Source organism: Phocoena sinus, chromosome 2 (genome assembly GCF_008692025.1).
Source record: "Phocoena sinus isolate mPhoSin1 chromosome 2, mPhoSin1.pri, whole genome shotgun sequence".
Lineage (NCBI taxonomy): Eukaryota > Metazoa > Chordata > Mammalia > Artiodactyla > Phocoenidae > Phocoena > Phocoena sinus.
Window position 1 is genome coordinate 25491285 of NC_045764.1, and position 19049 is coordinate 25510333.

The 19049-nt window shown below is 46.1% G+C and overlaps 1 protein-coding gene across 6 annotated transcripts in view; it reads right to left on the reverse strand.

Annotated features, from left to right (window-relative positions):
• FBH1 (F-box DNA helicase 1) overlaps nt 1-18635 on the reverse strand; it is a 46559-nt gene extending 27924 nt beyond the window's left edge. For 2 of the 6 annotated variants that reach the window (XM_032622176.1, XM_032622175.1), the window contains exons 1-5: nt 18479-18634; nt 7219-7374; nt 5333-5916; nt 1470-1600; nt 1228-1363 (exon numbers count right to left, since the gene is read on the reverse strand). In XM_032622176.1, coding sequence (XP_032478067.1) covers nt 1228-1363; nt 1470-1600; nt 5333-5916; nt 7219-7374; nt 18479 — 1008 coding nt within the window. In that variant the 5' untranslated portion in view covers nt 18480-18634. Of the gene's footprint in view, nt 1-1227; nt 1364-1469; nt 1601-5332; nt 5917-7218; nt 7375-8536; nt 8556-9230; nt 9407-18153; nt 18297-18478 lie in introns of those variants that run through there. The other 4 variants (XM_032622178.1, XR_004348374.1, XM_032622177.1 and 1 more) reach the window with 4 other exon arrangements.
• Between the last annotated feature and the right edge of the window lie 414 nt (nt 18636-19049).

The following is a 19049-nucleotide window of genomic DNA, read 5'->3' on the forward strand; positions in this document are numbered from 1 at the left end:
CCAGGTCAGTGTGAGCTCTGAGGTCCAGACACTCAAGTCAAACAAGCTCACTATTAAATGGGTGCCCATCTGGGAGGCACAAAAACTGGGGGATACAAAAGAAGACAGCAGTCTTTAGGGGGAAATCAAGACTGACAATTCAATGGCATTAAGATGTTAATTTAGTATTTATATTATTATTATTTAATACTTATTAAATATTAAGTTAACTAAGTTATTGAAAATTTATTATTATGGACACAGTATGCTCCATTTATTAATGTCTAAGAAAATGTTCACTAACATGGAAATATCAGTAACAGACATATAGGGACTTCCCTGGTGGCTCAGTGGTCAAGACTCCACGCTCCCAATGCAGGGGGCCTGGGTTCGATCCCTGATCAAGGAACTAGATCCCACATGCAGGCCTCAACTAAGAGTTCGCAAGCCACAACTAAGGAGCCGGCAAGCCGCAACTAAGGAGCCCACCTGCCGCAACTAAGACCCAGCACAACCAAATAAAAATAAAAATAATAATAATAGACATATAAGTATATAACTATCATTCTTAACTTTACTGCAAGCCTCCCTGTTAAAAATGCATCCACAAAAGCAAAGTTCCACACACCTTTCACTACAACCATACTGGGAAACAAATCTCACTCCATCGACAATCACTTCACTAAAGATGGACAGAGAAATGCACACGGCTGGATTTCCAACCCTCGACTGGCTGCAGAATGAGGCTGAGGTTGTGTGTGGCTTCCAAAACAAAATTTAAGAAGAATCGCTATCCAGATGAGAAGCCACAAGACAAAGGAAACTGGAGACTATTTCCAGCTTCTCATTAACTCACTGTGTGTCAGTACAAAATCCTTCTTTTCTCTGGTTCTTTCAAATAACCCAAGGTGTCAACAATACAATGGGCTGCTTTGTAAAGAAGTCCTTACTAATCAAGGTGTGTAGAGGCTAGATGACCATCCTCTGTTGGAACTGCTCAACAGAATGGGAAATCGGATGAAATACTTTTTAAAATTCCTTCCAAATTAAAGAATCTATAACAATGTAGCCTTTTATTTCTCTATGGGACCAATGACAAGATTAAGGCTTCAAAGCAAAGGCTGAAGGAAGATTTTGAAAATAAATCTAAAATAACCTTCAACCAAACTTGATCACCAATACACTTTCTTCCAAAGAGAAAAGGTGTCGCCTCCCCAACCCTCCCCTCCCTGCAGCCTCTTCACATACGGCAGGGGCAGCGTAGAGATCGGGGAGGTGTTGGCGCACGCAGGCCTCTGCCTCGGGGAGGAGGAGGTGATCCCTCAGACTCCACAACGCCCGTCCAGGGTCCACACTCGGGGAGCACTTAGTGGTGGCTGTGTAGCTGTAAGACATTCACAGCAGCGTCCATGGGAAAGGTGATCCAGTAAGTGCTGATTTCTGGGAAAGGACTTTGGAAACTGACTTCCTCCCAGGAAACAGGGACTCACCGGATGAGGTTCAGCACACACAGGTCTGACTCCTTCTCTATGCCATAGCTCGAGAGGATGCCATCCACTTTGCTGACAGCTTGCTCTTCATTCATCAGGTATCGGTGATACAGTTTTTTCCAAGGAATGAACTAGACAGTTTAAAAAATCCAAAACAACATGCAGGCAATGGCTATTAGAGAACTGATCAGGCCACAAACATATAGATAATTGCTTGAAAAACAATCACAGTCTACAATTCAAAAGCTGGGCAAATAGGATAGAAACATTATACAAATTTTAGTTGGAAACTAGGAGCGGGGGGGCTCTTGGTTTGGGTTCCAACATTAACTTTTTACAGAATCTGGGAAAAACCAGTGCTTCAATTTCCCTATCTGAAATAGTGTCCTGTCCCTGTTGGGACACTAATGGCTCAGAGCTTCAACGAGGATTAAATAACATGAGAGTTGTGGCTATACTAAGATTAGACAAAATAGACTTTAAGTCAAAAGTTGTTAGAAGAGGGACTTCCTTCGTGGTCCAGCGGTGAAGAATCCGCCTTCCAAGGCAGGGGACACAGGTTCGATCCCTGGCCGGGGAACTAAGATCCCACATGCCACAGGGCAACTAAGCCCACGTGCCACAACTACTGAGCTCACGCACCTCAACTAGAGCCTGCATGCTGCAAACTACAGAGCCCACGTGCCCTGGAGCCCACGCCACAACTAGAGAAGAGAAAACCTGCACAGCACAACTAGAGAGAAGCCCGCGTGCCACAACAAAGACCCCGCGCGCCACAGCGAGCGCTGCAATGAAGATCCTGCGTGCCTCGATGAAGACCCGATGCAGCCGAATAAATAACTTAAAAAAAATTATTAGAAGAGACAAAGAATATTACTTGATGATAAAAGGGTCAATTCACCAAGAAAATATAACAATTATAAATATGCATGTACCAAATATCAGAGCTCCTAAATCTAGGAAGGAAACACTAACAGAATTGAAGAGAAAAACAGACAGCAACATAATAACAGGAGACTTCTATACTCCACTTTCAAGAATGGATAGAACAAACAACACTGGACCAAAAAGGCATATACTGAACACTCCATCCAGCAACAGAAGAATATACAATCTTCTCAAGTATACATAGAACATTCTCCAGGAAAGATCACGTACAAGAACACAAAACAAGTGTCTTAACATATTTTAAAAGACTGAAATTATAGAAAGTATGTTTTTCAATCACTATAGAAACTAGAAATCAGTAGCAGAAAGAAAACTGGAAAACCCACAAATATGTGGAAATTAAACAACACACTTAAAACAACCAATGGGTCAAAAAGGAAATCACAAAGAAATTAGAAAATACCTTGAGACAAATGAAAACAAAAACACACCATATCAAAACGTATGGAATGAAGTGCAAGCAGGGCTAAAAGTTAAGTTGATAGGTATAAAAACTTACATTCAAGAAGAAGAAAGATCTGGATTTCCCTGGTGGTGCAGTGGTTAAGAATCCGCCTGCCAATGCAGAGGACACAGGTTTGAGCCCTGGTCCAGGAAGATCCCACAGGCTGTGGAGCAACTAAGCCCATGTGTCACAACTACTTAGCCTGTGCTCTAGAGCCTACGAGCCACAACTACTGAGCCCACGTGCCTACAGCCCATGCTCTGCAACAAAAGAAGCCACCACAATGAGAAGCCCGCACACCACAACGAAGAGTAGTCCCCACTCACCGCAACTAGAGAAAGCCCACGTGCAGCAATGAAGACCCAACACAGCCAAAAATAAAATAATGTTTTAAAAATATTTTTTAAAAAATGAAGAAAGATCACAAATCAACAACCTAACTTTACACCTAAAGGAACTATAAAAAGAACAAACTAAACCCAAAGCTAGCAGGAGGGAGGAAATAATAAAGACTAAAGAGCAGAGATAAATGAAATAGAGAATAGAAAAATAGGAAAAAAAACCAATAAGGGCTTCCCTGGTGGCGCAGTGATTGAGAGTCCGCCTGCCGATGCAGGGGACATGGGTTTGTGCCCCGGTCCGGGAAGATCCCACATGCCGCAGAGCAACTAGGCCCGTGAGCCATGGCTGCTGAGCCTGCGCGTCCGGAGCCTGTGCTCCGCAACGGGAGAGGCCACAACAGTGAGAGGCCTGCGTACCGAACTAAGAGTTGTTTTTTTTTTTAACAAGATCAACAAAATCGACAACCCTTAGATATATTTTGGAAAAAAGAGAAGATTCAAATAACTGAACTCAGAAATGAGGGGAACATTACAACTGATGTCACAGAAATAACAAGACTTATAAGAATACTATGACCAACTGCAGATCAACCAACTGGATATAGTAGAAGAAATGGATAAATTCCTAGGAACACAAAACCTACAAAGACTGAATGATGAAGAAACAGAAAATCTGAACAGACCAATAATTAGTAAAGAGGCTGAATCGGTAATCAAAAGCCTCCCAAAAAGTTAAGAGTCCAGGACCAGACTGCTTCACTGAAAAATTCTACTGAACATTTAAAGAAGAACTAACATCAATCCCCCTCAAACTCTTCAAAAAAACTGAAGAGGAGGGAGCACTTGCAGACTTATTCTGAGGCCAGCATAACCTTATACCAAAGCCAGACAAAGACACTACAAGAAATAAAAAGAAAATGAGAGCTGTGACAAGGTCACTGAAAATAACCAAGTCATTGCTGGTGATGATAAAAACATCAAGAGGTAAGGATAAGCTGGGATACCTTCCCAAAATCTTCTCGAGCAGAATGGAGTGAAACCTCATCTATCCCCAGTTCACATCAGAGAGATAATTAAATGGGTAGAAATACTGAACCAAAACAGAGTCCACAAATAAAAACAGAAAGATATTTCTTAGAAAGTAGGAGACAAGACCCCAGGCAAAGAATGGAGCAAGAGCGATATGAAATTTCCTCCAAAATCTTTTGGGCTTGGAAGAGAAATGTACTAAGTTTTGATATATCCACCTTTCCCTCCATATCCAAGGTTTTAAACTTCAATGCATTTGAAGAATAAATTAAACTCTCTACCTCTGGTTTATTCCCAATATCTGGTCTAAGGGACATACAAGCTAAGGAGAACATTCTCCCAGCCCTCAGGCTTACTGGAGACCTGAACTTGGGAAGTATAATGACACAACAAAGGGAAGGGCAGGGCACAGGATAACGGTATCAGGAAATCCTTTCTGAGATCACGGGCTGCCCCTGTGTCATCTTCAAAAGGTACTCTTGTGACTAAACGCAACACTCATTTACTAATCACCTACTGTACGTAGAACATCGTGAGACAGTGCCGAATGCAAAACCAAACAGGACAACCAGCCCTCTAGCAATATGCTAATAATTTACAGGGAGGAAGAAGGCTCTCTAAGACCATAACAGAACATGATAAGCTTGAACAGAGGTATAAATCACTATACTAGCACAAGGAAGAGAGTGTGTGATTTCAATGGGATGGAATGGGAAAGCGTTAGTCTAAGAGTGCAGCCTTGAAGAGGAAAGACATCAACAGAGCTATGAGGGGCCCTTTTGGTTGGCTGGGGGAAGTGGGGTGCAGATTAGACCAACATAAGGGAAGTACTGTGCAGTCCACAGTTGGGAAACAGAACATCATTGGTTGTGGACAGAATACAGGAATGGACTGGAATGAAGTCAGCAATGAGCCTGGAATAATAAGGTGGGACACACACAGAAGGTCCCGGTTGCCTCCAGGAGATTGGGATTTGATCCTGGAGGCAAATGGACACCAACATTTCTGAAGAAACGCCACTGTCAGGAGTATGCATTAAGTGAAGTGAATCCATGGACTTTTTAGAGAAAACACGAGAGAACGAAAAGTGCTTTCCGTACCAGTGGATCACTGATTATCTCCCTCCAAAAGTGGCACACCAAGCTCAGATTCCAGTAGAGGTCTTCCATGGGGAGGAAAGCAAAGATGTGCCTCAGGACCTCACTGGGCAGGCTGCAGATGTGGCTCTGGGGTTCCTGGCAGGGCGAGGTCCCAAGAAGCCCATAGTAAGCGTCAGGAACAGGATCAGGACCAATGTCCTCCACCTCCTGGCTGGATTCTCCAGGCTGCGCAGAGAACCACGACACACCATCCTCTGCCTCCTGCCTGCCTTCCCTGGGCTGTCTGCACGACAGGGACAGATGATGCCGTGGGGTCTTCCTAGAAACCCCATCCCACTGACTGGTCCCTGTGGCTTGATTCCTCTCGTCCTCGGAGGACCGAGACCGCTTCCCTGACGAGCGTGGCCGTACTGCTCCATCACCTCCCTGAGGCAGGGTGCAGTGGCCTTCTGCAGCAAAAATCATCTCGTCCTCCGAGTCCTTAGAGCTGTCCTGGCCCACAGAATTGCTTTTGGCCATGTCATTGGTGCGCTGCTGCTGGCCAGCGAGGAAGAATTCAGGGTTGTATCCCAGGCATCCTCGACCTGGAGAGAGAACCCAAACAAGGTGAACAAGAAGTGAATAATGACTGATGACCCTTTGTTGACCCAAATAAGACAAACTAATTTTCAATTATCTATTTTAATAGAGAAAAGAGACAAGGATGTATTTTACTGGTCAACTGATTATATAAATAGATTAATCCAAAAAATATTTATATTGGGCTCTATCATACAGTCAGATACACATTTGGAAAGGGACAGAGACCAGTCTTTGGATGGTGTGAGGACCACAGTACACCTTGCAATAGGCCAGGGTTAAATTCTGATGTTTTCTAATTGTGGAGTTAATTACACCAATATTTATGAAGAGCTACCACCTGCTCAGTGCTAGGACTCCACGCTGAAACACACATGCTGATAAGTCTTTATCAGTAAAGAACTCACAACACAGAGGAGAAGCTGACTTATACACACAAAACAGACAAAATATCAAACACTATATAACCACCGAGTTTAAAACTGCCTCATACAATTGGTTACAGTGGTTCCAAAAAGTGGTAAACAGAGACTACAATCACATCACAAGAATTGAAGATGACTAGTGAGATCCGAGTTGGATTCTGAAATGAGATATATCACAGGGAAATAAGACAATCTGGATTATACAAACAGGTATTAATGAAAGTGGGAATTCACTTGGCACTAAATGGGTCATAAGGAAAACAATCTGCCAGAAGTAGAGCCTGCATGTAATAACGTCAGGGGATTGAGCCTGAGTCCCTCACAGTAACAGGGAACATACCACACTGGAGGTTCTTGAGAGTGGCAGTGACATGACAGAAAATGGTACTCAGGAACATTATTTGATATTCGAGCTGATATGGAAAAAATAAAGTCTGAAGGCAAGGAGAGGGTTATTGCAGCAGCCCAGGTAGGAGGTGACTGAGGGCACAGTCTACCGTAAAAGCACTGAGTGAGGGGACGTTTGGGAGAAAAAGAGTGATACGGTGGACCTCGTGATGGATTGGACAAAGAAGACTGCTGAAGAGTCAGGAAATCACGACGGTTCCAGAATGGTATCATGGTGATGCTGGGACGTGTTCCCTACCACGTTAAAGTTAAGCCAGCTAGTATAATTCATTCAGCCGTGCTTTTCTGGGGCTTTTACCAACCACTGTGATAGGATGGAATTTTCATAGAAAACTCACAAATAGTGAAAAAGTGTCAAACTACTGCAACAGAACCACAAGATCACAGTAGCAGTATTTACAAATACCGGGAGATACTCAAAGGCCACACACACTACAGATTCTGAAACGCAAGATATTTGGGGGAAAGACATACCTCTAGTCCCTCTTTTGGTTCTGGGTCTAGGATAGAGACCGTGGTTCGGGTCTCTGTTTGTCCATCTTTGACAGAAGGGCTGGGTCACGGCCAAGTGACTGCGAGCCAGATGTTGGCAGTCGACGGCTGTAAGATGCTTCCGCTTAAACCGTCTCACTGTTTTGTATCAACAGGCAGAAGAAATGGGACACTTGTTAGTTATCACCAATTCTACAAGCTAGCAAGTTAACCTTAATTTTCAGGAATACAGTGGCTGTGGGCCACCCCAGCCAGCCCTTTCCCTCTTCCCCATATTCCCATCAACTTTCAGTCATTTTATAGTTTCTTTGCATCTCTTCCTTAGGATTTGAGAATCCTAAAATAAGATCCTAAAATAGCCTTCTTTTCCACCTATCACACTTTGTAGAAGCCCTGATCATGAAATGCTCATTCAAAAAAAAGTTGCCACTAATGGATAAATGGAGATCTGGCAACTTTTCCTTGACTTTAGCCAGGCCGTTTATACTATCATAATAACCATAAATATTTTAAGAGTTGGCTATAGCTTTTCAAAAAATACTCATGCATTGTCCCCTGTATACACCAGCTTCCCCAAGTATGAGAAGCAGAAGGCACTAAGCGGACAGTCACAGATTTCCCACCCCTGCTGTATGTCTCTCCCCATGCACCCCTCTAGGCCCCGAGAGCATCTCAGCATAGGGCACTGATGTAATAGGACAGGAGTAAGGCCCCCAAGTAGAAGAGAATGGAGCCCACTTTTCAGCATCTTCAGAGGAGGAAATTTCATATTCTCCCTCAGCAAAACACTACAGCAGTGACTGTGCCTAGAATTCTGTCTTGAGAGTACTGAAATACTTTTGTTTATATTAGTCATTTTTCTGCCAGGTATTTTTTCATTCCTATTTCTGCATTTTATTGCATGTAAGATCTAACTACCTCCTTATGGCATTAAATAGAACAGTTACACTACTGTAAAACAGAATAGTTACACTTAAAAAAAAAAAGAGGACAAGAACAGATACAAGAGAATTAAAGTGACCCTTTAGGGACTTCCCTGGTGGCGCAGTGGTTAAGAATCACCTGCCAGGGCTTCCCTGGTGGCGCAGCGGCTGAGAGTCCGGCTGCTGATGCAGGGGACACGGGTTCGTGCCCCGGTATGGGAAGATCCCACATGCCGCGGAGCGGCTGGGCCCGTGAGCCATGGCCGCTGAGCCTGCACGTCCGGAGCCTGTGCTCCGCAACGGGAGAGGCAACAACAGTGAGAGGCCCGTGTACCGCAAAAACAAACAAACAAACAAAATAACAAAAAAAGAATCACCTGCCAATACAGGGGAGATGGTTTTGATCACTGGTCCAGGAAGATCCCACATGCCGCGGAACACCTAAGCCCACGCGCCACAACTACTGACCCTGCACTCCAGAGCCCGCGAGCCACAACTACTGAAGCCCAGTGCCTAGAGCCTGTGCTCTGCAGCAACAGAAGCCACTGAAATGAGAAGCCCGTGCACCGCAACGAAGAGTAGCCCCTGCTCGCCACAACTAGAAAAAGCCCGTGCACAGCAACAAAGACCCAACGCAGCCAAAAATAAATAACATAAATAAAAATAAATTAAAAAAAATAAAAATGTGACCTTTTACAGGAGATGGTCAACAGAGAAATCAGTTCCTGCCAGTACTGTATTTTCAGGTGCTAAAAATACTCCAGTATTTTTACTGTAGTAAAAACTGTAGTATCAAATGCCAGAATCTCACTCAACATTTCCTGTAAGCCTGAAAACGTCTGAAACCAAGACACCACTGTGTATATCTGATACAGTTTATAAACTTAATAACTCCCCTCAGCCCTTAGCTTCTTCAGAAATGATCCTTCCAAATTTCAGTTTATTCTTTCAAGGTTTAATGGAAGTTTAAAAAAACTTCATGGATATTTCAAGACTTTTTAAAAATTACTTCTACACACAGAAATAGTTCTACAGGCCCCTCTGAAAGGACGCTAGAGACCTTTTCACTACCTGAATTCAGAGTTAAAATGCAGTGGTATAACTCTTAAGTCATGAAGAAGTACTTTAAAATATGCTCAGCCAGGCTTCCCTCGTGGTGCAGTGGTTGAGAATCCACCTGCCGATGCAGGGAACATCTGTTCAAGCCCCGGTCCAGGAAGATCCCACATGCCGTGGAGCAGCTAAGCCTGTGTGCCACAACTACTAAGGCTGTGCTCTGGAGCCCATGAGCCACAACTACTGAAGCCCACGCGCCTGGAGCCCATGCTCCACAACAAGAGAAGCCACCGCAATGAGAAGCCCGCGCACCGCAACAAAGAGTGGCCCCCGCTCGCCGCAACTAAAAGCCGACATGCAGCAACGAAGACCCAACGCAGCCAAAAATAAATAAATAAATTTACTTAAAAAAAATGTTCAGCCGGATAAAAGCAGTGTCACATAGTGAGGGGACAGTGAACTTAAAAGGAAAAAAACTGGGTGTGAGCCCTAAGCTGGCCACATAGTGGCCGGAGGACCCCTGGTCACTTAGCTTCTCTAAGACTCAGGGGCGTTACAATGATTAAATGAGAAAACACACTCCAAAAGACTTGTTAAACTATAAAACCCTACACAAATATACACATCTGCTTATTGTGTTAAACAAAGCTTAGATGTGACTGATTTGCATAAAACATTGAAATAACTTTCAAATTATAAAGATGTCACCTAATGGCAAGACATGAAATATATCAGCAGTCCAATTACAGCCTACTCTGTATTACTGAAAATACCTTTTAAAAAGCCAAGGGACTTCCCTGGTGTCGCAGTGGTTGGGAGTCCGCCTGCCAGTGCGGGGGACACGGGTTCGAGCCCTGGTCCGGTAAGATCCCACATGCCACGAAGCAACTAAGCCCATGCGCCACAACTACTGAGCCCGCGCACCTAGAGCCTGTGCTCCGCAGCAGGAGAGGCCACCGCAATGAGAAGCCTGTGCAATGCAACGAAGAGTAGCCCCCGCTCGCCGCAACTAGGGAAAGCCGGCACACAGCGGCAAAGACCCAATGCAGCAAAAAATAAATTAATTAATTAAAAAAAAAAAGCCAAGTCATATATCTTAATTACTTATTATGAACAGAAAACATCCCCTCCACTATAATGGTTTTATAATTATTTTGTTGTTGAACATATTCCTCATACTTACAGAGGCAGAAAAAATGAATGTGCAGTTTTTCTATGTTAAAACAATAAATTTGAAAATTTTCCACATTAAAAAAAAGCTTGAAGTCTGATTATTCTTTTTAAAAATAAGACACGAAAGTTTACCTCTTCTGCTCAAAATTCTTCATATTACAAAGCCAACAACATAATTGCTATTTTGTCTGAATGGGGACCTCTGGGCTGACTGGCAGAAGACATAAGGAAGCTACAATGGGCCTTGCAGAACAGAGTTGGCCCTTGGGATCCGTGAGTTCCACACCTGCGAGTTCCACCAACCGCAGATGAAAAACACCAACACCTGTGGTTGGCTGAATCCGTGGATGTGGGATCCACAGGTCCCTGTCCACAGGGTGGACTCTGAGGGGCCTGAGCCCTCTCAGATTTTGGTGCCATAGGGGGTCCTGGAACGAATTCCCTGCAGAAACCCTGGAACGACTATACTGACGAATACTGGCCCCTAATTCAGGTGCTCCAAACACACTTGGGTCAACTACAGAAGCAGTTGAAGAATTCCAGCCAATAAACCCACTAACCCTGTAGATCCCAGATATGAGACTGATCTCTGCTTTCTCTTCAAACATTCCCAACTGTTTCAAAGCTGGCAAATACAGTGTCCAGAATTAAAACTGGAAACAGTCTAGAAAAATTATCAACAGAGAGTATCTTATTTAAAGAAGGTTCCATAGATAAAATCACAAACGAATAAGATTAACAATATCAAACCCTCAAATTCATATGACCCAGGACCTTGGCGCTGGTACAGACCTGCAGGAAGCGTTCTGCTTCCAGAGTCCTGGTACAGCCCAGAGTGGTCCTGCATGAAGCCATCACAGAGCAAAGGCTAGCAGCTGGGGACAGAGGTGCCCACACTGGGCCATCTGGCCTCTGGGTACCAGCACAGCCGCCTACACTGTCCATCTGGAATGGTCCTCACAGCCCTGACTGCTCATCTGGGAGGCAGAGCTAGCACTTTTACGTTCTTACTTTTCTGACTTCAGTGAGAGGTCAGAAACCGAGACTATTCTTTCTGCCTCTCAGGTCTCTGAGAGATGAAGTGCTGTGATTCACTGCATGGGGAGCTGGGGCCCCCGCACCTGTCTCCGGAGTTAACAAGGCACTTAAGTCAAAGGCCGTGTGATGCACTCGGATCCGGAGCTGGGAGACCTCCTCCCTAACAGCCTTGGTTCCCTTCTCATCACAACAAGGACCCTGACAAGCTAACATGTGGAGTTAACACCACAGTCATGTGGTTTGAACCAGACAAGACAGATGAAAGTACCTAGCGACACCCATGCAGAGGCTCACAAAGCCCAGCAGCTCAGAATTACACATGGACCACACCGTGCTGAGTCTCCTAAAAGATGCCTACATTTTAACAGCACCAATGTTCTTGTGAAGTTATTTAAAATTACTATAGTAAAATTCTAACCACCTTCTGTTCTTGTTAATATACTTCTAAACCAGCAGCTCAAATATAACTTTATCAAAATAAAGATGCTCAAATGCTACTTCTTGCTTCCCTGAGTCCCCAAACCTCGTGTTGCTCCTCCATCCTCTGAGCAGTAGGTGCCCTTTGCATCGCTCTCCAAGGGCACTATTAGATGCTGCTCGCGTTTCTTCAAGAAGCAAACTTAAAGTGGTCGGTGAGGAACGTGCACCGTTAAAGGGACGGAGGGAGATGACAACCAAACTACGTGAGGCCCCAGAGGCCCAGCGGAATCATCTCCAGGCCACAGTGGGTATCTGTACCCTTGGAGACTCTACCACAGTAACTAACAGAAATGTGTCACATCCCTCAGATGCGATGAAAGAAAAACACTGGAAAAGTATGAAAACCATTTGTCAAACAGAATTTTGCTCATTCCCACGCTGCTTTTTCTGTGATGGTCCTCTCACAGAGACGCCTCACCGGACCGCAGGTGCAGGTCCCAGCCTTGCATCTCACTCTGAAGTGGCAACCACCTGGAGTGTGGCCCTCTGTCAATCACCGATCTCTTCACCTTGATGATGATCTGTCCCACCCACCCCCGCCCCCAGTCAGGCACACTGCTGGAGATTAGACTCTCCTCAGCCCTCCTGGAGCAATCATCACTAAACCTGTATGAGACCACCAGCCCTGAAAAGGCAGGGAACATGTCTCATCAGCTTCTTCCTCAAAGCACTTAGCACGACATTGTGCAAATAACAGTTATTTACTCCAACGCTTATTGAATGAGAAGTACGTGCTATGACTCAATTCTGTTGTAATCCGCCTAGCTTCATTTTGTCATCTTCTTGATTGCAAGACAATTTAAAAAACAAGTCACACAAAGCAGAATGGAGTGCTCCTGGTTTCGTGGTGAAGACTGTCAGTCCCCTTCCTCCTTGGCACATGGCTGGTCCACGCTTCCCCATCGTGCTGGTAGCTGGAGGCCCCACAGAATGTGCGTAGAAGGATGTGCGCCTCTTCCAGGCCTGGCCCATAAAAGCCTCTCCTGCTCCTTCCTCCGTCCTCTGCTCCCATCCAGAGAAGGGAAGGGTGACCCCAGAGAATCTTAGAGGCCAAACATTCGAAAAGGAAGACCCTCCAGCAGGCTGGGTCCTCGGATAACTGCTTTAAAGAGCACCACTCCTCCCGCACAATGCTCACTCACTCACACACACACACACACACAAAACTGCAACCACCCGAGGCTGTTATGGGATTGAGAAATGAGCTTGGATTGTGAGGTCATTACACGTTTGGATCTGTTTGTTACTGCAGTCACACCTACCCTAACCATTCTAGGATCATTTGAAATTGACACCAAGTCACTTCCCTTCTTCCCCTACATTTGTTAATCATAATTTATACCAAAAGGCTTCCAGGACTTCCCTGGTGGCACAGTGGTTAAGAATCTGCCTGCCAGTGCAGGGGACATGGGTTTGGTCCCGAGTCCGGGAAGATCCCAAATGCCACAGAGCAACTAAGTCTGTATGCCACAACTACTGAGCCTGCGCTCTAGAGCCCGCAAGCCACAACTACTGAGCCCACGTGCCACAGCTACTGAAGCCTGCGCGCCTAGAGCCCGTGCTCCGCAATGAAAAGAAGCCACTGCAAAGAGAAGCCCACACACCACAAAGAGCAGTCCCCGCTCGCCACAACTAGAGAAAAGCCTGTGCGCAGCAACAAAGACCCAACACAGCCAAAAATAAATTAAATTAATTAATTAAAACAAACAAACAGGGCTTCCCTGATGGCGCAGTGGTTGGGGGTCCGCCTGCCGATGCAGGGGACGCGGGTTCGTGCTCCGGTCTGGGAGGATCCCACATGCCGCGGAGCGGCTGGGCCCATGGGCCACGGCCACTGAGCCTGTGCTCCGCAACGGCGTAGGCCACAGCTGTGAGAGGCCCGCATACCGCAAAAAAAACAAAAACAAAAGAAAAAACAAAAGGCCTCCAAAATGTACAGGTTACAGACCTAAATGGACAAGCTGAAGATAGTAAGTGCCTACAATTCCTGGAAGGAAAGATTATTAAAAAACCATTAAAAAAAAAAATCAAGATAACTCACCAGCACAGGTGCCTGACTGGAGAAACAGCTCATAACAAGAACCCAGCTGGGTGGTTTTGCTAATCTAGAGAAACCCAACCTTGTCCTGTTAGCTCCCCACAAGCCTCCCACCCTTCTCCGAGGGACTCCGTGCAGATCAAGCGGACACCCTCTTGTTTCTGGTGAGACAGCAAAGGTGCCCACTGCTGGCCCATCGTTAACCAGGAGCAGGTACTTCACATGCCAAACTGTGCCCTGAGAGAACTAAGAGCCCAATCTGAGCAACATGAACGGTGTTGGTCCCCAACTCCAGTGCGACAGAAAGTATTCATTCAACCCAGGCAGCACTCTGTAGTAATAAAACCACCCTGTATGTCTCTGAGAGACCTGCAACAATTATCTGTACAACTATATTTAACATAAGTCATTTATGTACAAATTATTACTATTACTATAGTATGGTTTTTTAAATTTATTTATTTAATTAATTAATTTATTTGGCTGCGTTGGGTCTTCGTTGCTGCTCGCGGGCTTTCTCTAGTTGCGGTGAGCGGGGTCTACTCTTCGTTGCGGTGCACAGGCTTCTCATCGCAGTGGTTTCTCTTGTTGTGGAGCATGAGTTCTAGGCCTGCGGGCTTCAGCAGTTGTGGCTCATGGGCTCTAGAGCGCAGGCTCAGTAGTTGTGGCGCACGGGCTTAGCTGCTCTGCAGCATATGGGATTTTCCCAGAGCAGGGCTCAAACCTGTGTCCCTTGAATTGGGAGGCGGATCCTTAACCACTGCACCACCAGGAGAGTCCCTATAGTATGTTTCATTAAGGTCTTCTTAATCATTGTTTAAGCATGTATTAACATGTCTTCTGCCCCTAGGCTGAAAGCTTTATAGTCTGGTGGGAGGAGCAAGGCACTCGGCCCCAGCACCCAACACTCACTGCTCCATAAATATTAATGAAATGAATGCATTAAAAGAACAAATGCACAACTACGGCACTTCCCTCTGAAGAAGATGAGGTTGTCTTCTTTGGCTTTGAAATCCTACACTCTATTATAGGTCCAACGTGCTTCACAGCTTTTGGAAGTTCTTTCACGTACTCTCATCTGATCCTTGCACAATCCTGCAATTGTGCCAGGATGACACTGGGGCTCAGGTGATGGAACTTAGGTCTTCTGACTCCTCAAGCCAGAGTTCTTTCTACAGAAGGTAATATTCTCTCTTCCACAACCAGAAATATTCAAAGCAGCTTCTAAAAACCTCAGCTTTAATTTCTCTGTCCCTTTTTAGAAATCACTGTGGAACACCATAACCAAAGATAGCAAGTATTTAGAAAATAGCAAGCATAAGGAAAATATCACAAAATACTGTACACTCAAAATGAAAAAACTTCCAAATATTTTGTCCCCATTAGCTCTACAAGAAGCAAAGGCAGAAAGGAAACACAACATCCAAGTCCTCACTCTCAGTGCAGAGCTGGGTCCCTGCCAGCACTACATCCTGCTTCCCTACAAACCCAAAGGTCCAGGCTCGCAGGCCCAACCTCACTTAGGTCCCCTCACACCCACAAACACCTGCTCCTCCCTTGGAAGAGCACTCACTTATTACAGCAAACAAGGATGGCGAGAGCTTTTCTACGTGTTTCTCGCAAGGAAAAGAAAGAACAGGGGAAGAACGGAAATACAAGAAAATAACCATTACTTACAGACTAGAATTTACAGATTTGAAAGCCTTTTTTCTGTCAATTCAACCCACAACCACTTTTAAGTATCTATGATTTCCCAGATTCATTATAAACACCACGAGGGCTTCCTCTCTTGGCATCTCTGGGGTCAAATGCTATTTGAGACACTGAGGATTCAAAAACAAATGATGTCACCTGTCCATAAGGCAGCTCTCAAAACACACACAAATTACTATACATAAGGCACTATAAGTGCTACACAAATGCACTTATGAAATGAAGAAATGTGACCAGTTAGGAAGGATGAAAAAGGCTTTATGAAGAGTTCAGCCTTGCAAGATGAGTAGGATCGGGGAAGGCAAAAGAAACAGTGTGTGCAGAAACACAGAGAAATAGCACACCAGTGGTATGCCGGTAAGCCGGGTTTCATTAGAACAAGAGGCTCATGGATTGTGGAAAAGGATGGAAAAGAATTTGGAAACACAGAGGATAAATGTCCTTAAATATAATGCCAAGGAATTTGGACTTTATCATGTAGGCAATTCGGCGAATCATCTCGCTTTTCTTAGCAGGGTCAATGACCAACCAAATTTACACATTAGAATGGTAACTCTGGAGGCAGGCAGAGGATGAGTAAACATGCAGACTGTCAAGAAAACAAGGCAGAAAGTCACTTTACCAACCAAGGCAAGAGGTGGTCGAGGCCTAAGGGCAACAGCAGCAAAAATAGGGAGAAGGGGAAAGTGAAGCCTAACAAGTTTTTTTGGACTGGTGAGACTGGAAGAGAAAAAACAAAACAGGTAACTGACGTTTCTAGCCAGAGCTCAATGATCACATCATTAACCACATTAAAGAGTAAAGGGGAAATCGTGTTTTCGTTTTAATCACTTCTTCCGGGAATGAAGGGAAAATGAAAGCTTTCAGTTTTGAAAATGGCTGTTTGTTCTGTTTTAAAATTATCTGTAGCATGCCAGGTTAAGCTCCGGGAGGTAATCTGAGATATGAGACTTGTCCTCAAAACGTCTGTGAGTGACAACTGGAGACATAAGATTCAAGACGCTTTGGTGAGATGCTCTAAGAGCAGATGATTCCACTGACAGATGGGCAAAGACAGAATTCACATTCAATCTTCAAATAAAATCAGCCTAGGAAGGATAGAGGGGAATGACAAGCAGAGAAAGAGGATGACAACAAATCTGAAATTAGAGTTCTAAGTCCAATACCAAGTTTGGTGTTCACACACTCACAGGTCACAAAACATGTCAAATGATCACGACACCGGAACCACGAAACACAACAAAAGATAAAGGAAAGAGGACAGCCAAGCAGCAAATCACAATGCCAATGAAGGCCACATGCGAAATGAGTCACTACAGGGAACACCACAAATTCCAAACACCTGCACAAAAAGGAATGAGCACACCAACTGGGAAACCTTAATAAGACCCTAGTATAGCTCCATCTATTAGCTTACTGTCAAGATCTGTCCGCTCTACACCAAACTTTTGCTCCAGAGAACCACAGGGGCTGTGGACAGGTTAACATACATTGTCATCTAGTTATCTAAAGGGGGACGCAGACCAAAATAAGCTCCTAAAGAAGGCAGCAGGGGCAGAACTGCATGTGGGATACCAGTTAAATAACCAATCATCTGAATTTAAAATACTGTCCTATACTGCAAACGTTTTGTTTTTAAAAGCAAGGAAGCTGGAGGCGTAAGGCAAGAGAAGGTGGAGTCACTGGCAATGAGGATGTGGAGGGGGATTAACAACAAAAAGTGTGAAACTACCAGATACCTCAACTTCCATTTGCACCAACACCAACAGCTGCGCTAAGACCAATGCTTGGCATGTCCTAAAACTTGATGCGCTTCAAAGCACTTTTACACCTTCCATTTTTTTGGAAGTGGCAAAATACAAGGGGACAGTAACTTTGGCAAAGCTGATACTGGACTTGGTTCTATCTCTGATGATTATCCATATTACACTCAGTTAACCAAATTCAATCCGCTCACAAGTAAAATGAGCTTGTTTTCGTACTAGAGGTCTTTTTCATTTTATCTCCCTTAATTTATTTGAGCAGAGTACCAAGCACTAGCAGACCCTCACCAGGGGCTACCACCCTTCCTTCCAGAGGTCTTTATTAGCCGTACTCCCGTGGGAAAATCGCTAACTTCTTTAGGTCTCAATTTCCCCACCTGTCATGATGCCTTCCTTACAGGGTTGTTTGCGGATGAGATAATTAATGTAAAGTGGTTTGTAAACCAGAGTACAATACAAGATGTAAAGCAGAATTGTCTCCAGGCCTGGCAAATAGCAGCTGCTCCCATTTTATCTCTAAAGGAACTGAAAACACCAGAAGGGTTAAATGACGAGCATCCAGTAAGATTGGGTAAAGAACTCAACACCTACCCTCACGTCTCCCGTCACCCCACACAGCTTGCTCAGACCTCAAGTACCCTCCACCCGCTCAAGGCCCTCCCACATCACCTTAATTTTCTTAATACTCAGGTTAGGGGGAGGGCGACTGCAAACGAAAGAGGCAAAAGGATACCATAAAATGACTCGCCCAAGGTCAAAACAGCAGAGCAGAAGGAAAGGAAACGTTGGCTGCCCCCAGCGGAGGCCACGTCTCCGCGACTCCCACACCGCCGAGCAGCGCCGCGCCCCCGCGTCCCAGGGCGCCTCGGCCTCCAGTGCGCGCGCCCCGCCGCGCCCCGCCGCGCCCCTCACCGCCGGCCCGCGCCCCTCTGCGTCCGCGCCCGGCCCCCAGTCCCCCGCGGAACCCCTGAGGCGGGACCCGCTGAGGAACCAAAAGGTTCAGTGTCCACACGACTGGGCCCGCCCGCGCCCCCTTCCACGCCGTCGTCCTCACGCACTATGGCGCTCCACACCGGGTGCCCCGCCGCCGCCGCCACCGCCGCCGCCTCCGCCGCCGGGCCAGAGCCGCGCGGACACCCAGTCCCAGCATCCCCCGGGCAGCGCGAGCCCGCGAAGGCCGCGGACTTCCTCCACCAGCTCCGCCCCCGCCGCAGCCCAGGGAAGAGCCCGCCGCCGGCGCTGACGGAATGCGCCCCTGGCCAATTGAAACGCGCGTGCGGAGGGGGCGTGCTTACGGACTTCTGGCGGCCAATCGAAACGCGCACCCGGAGAAGGGGTGGCTACCGCTAGCGGGCCCCGCCCCGTCCGTGCTTCCGCTAGGGCGGAAGAGGCGAGCAGAAACTTTCCCAGAGTTCCTCCGAGCTCGGGAACCCACTGAGGGGCTGCGGCAGTTGGGGTGGGGCGGGGCCGAGGCTGTGGGCGGGGCATGCTGCGGTGGGCGGGGCTGTGGGCGGGGACGCGCGGGCCCCGCCCCGTCCCCGCAGGTCCGCTCTGCTTGTGACTGGGACCGGCAGCGGCGGTCCCGCGGTTCACCTAATGATTCGCCGGAAAGTGAAGCCAGCGCGGGCG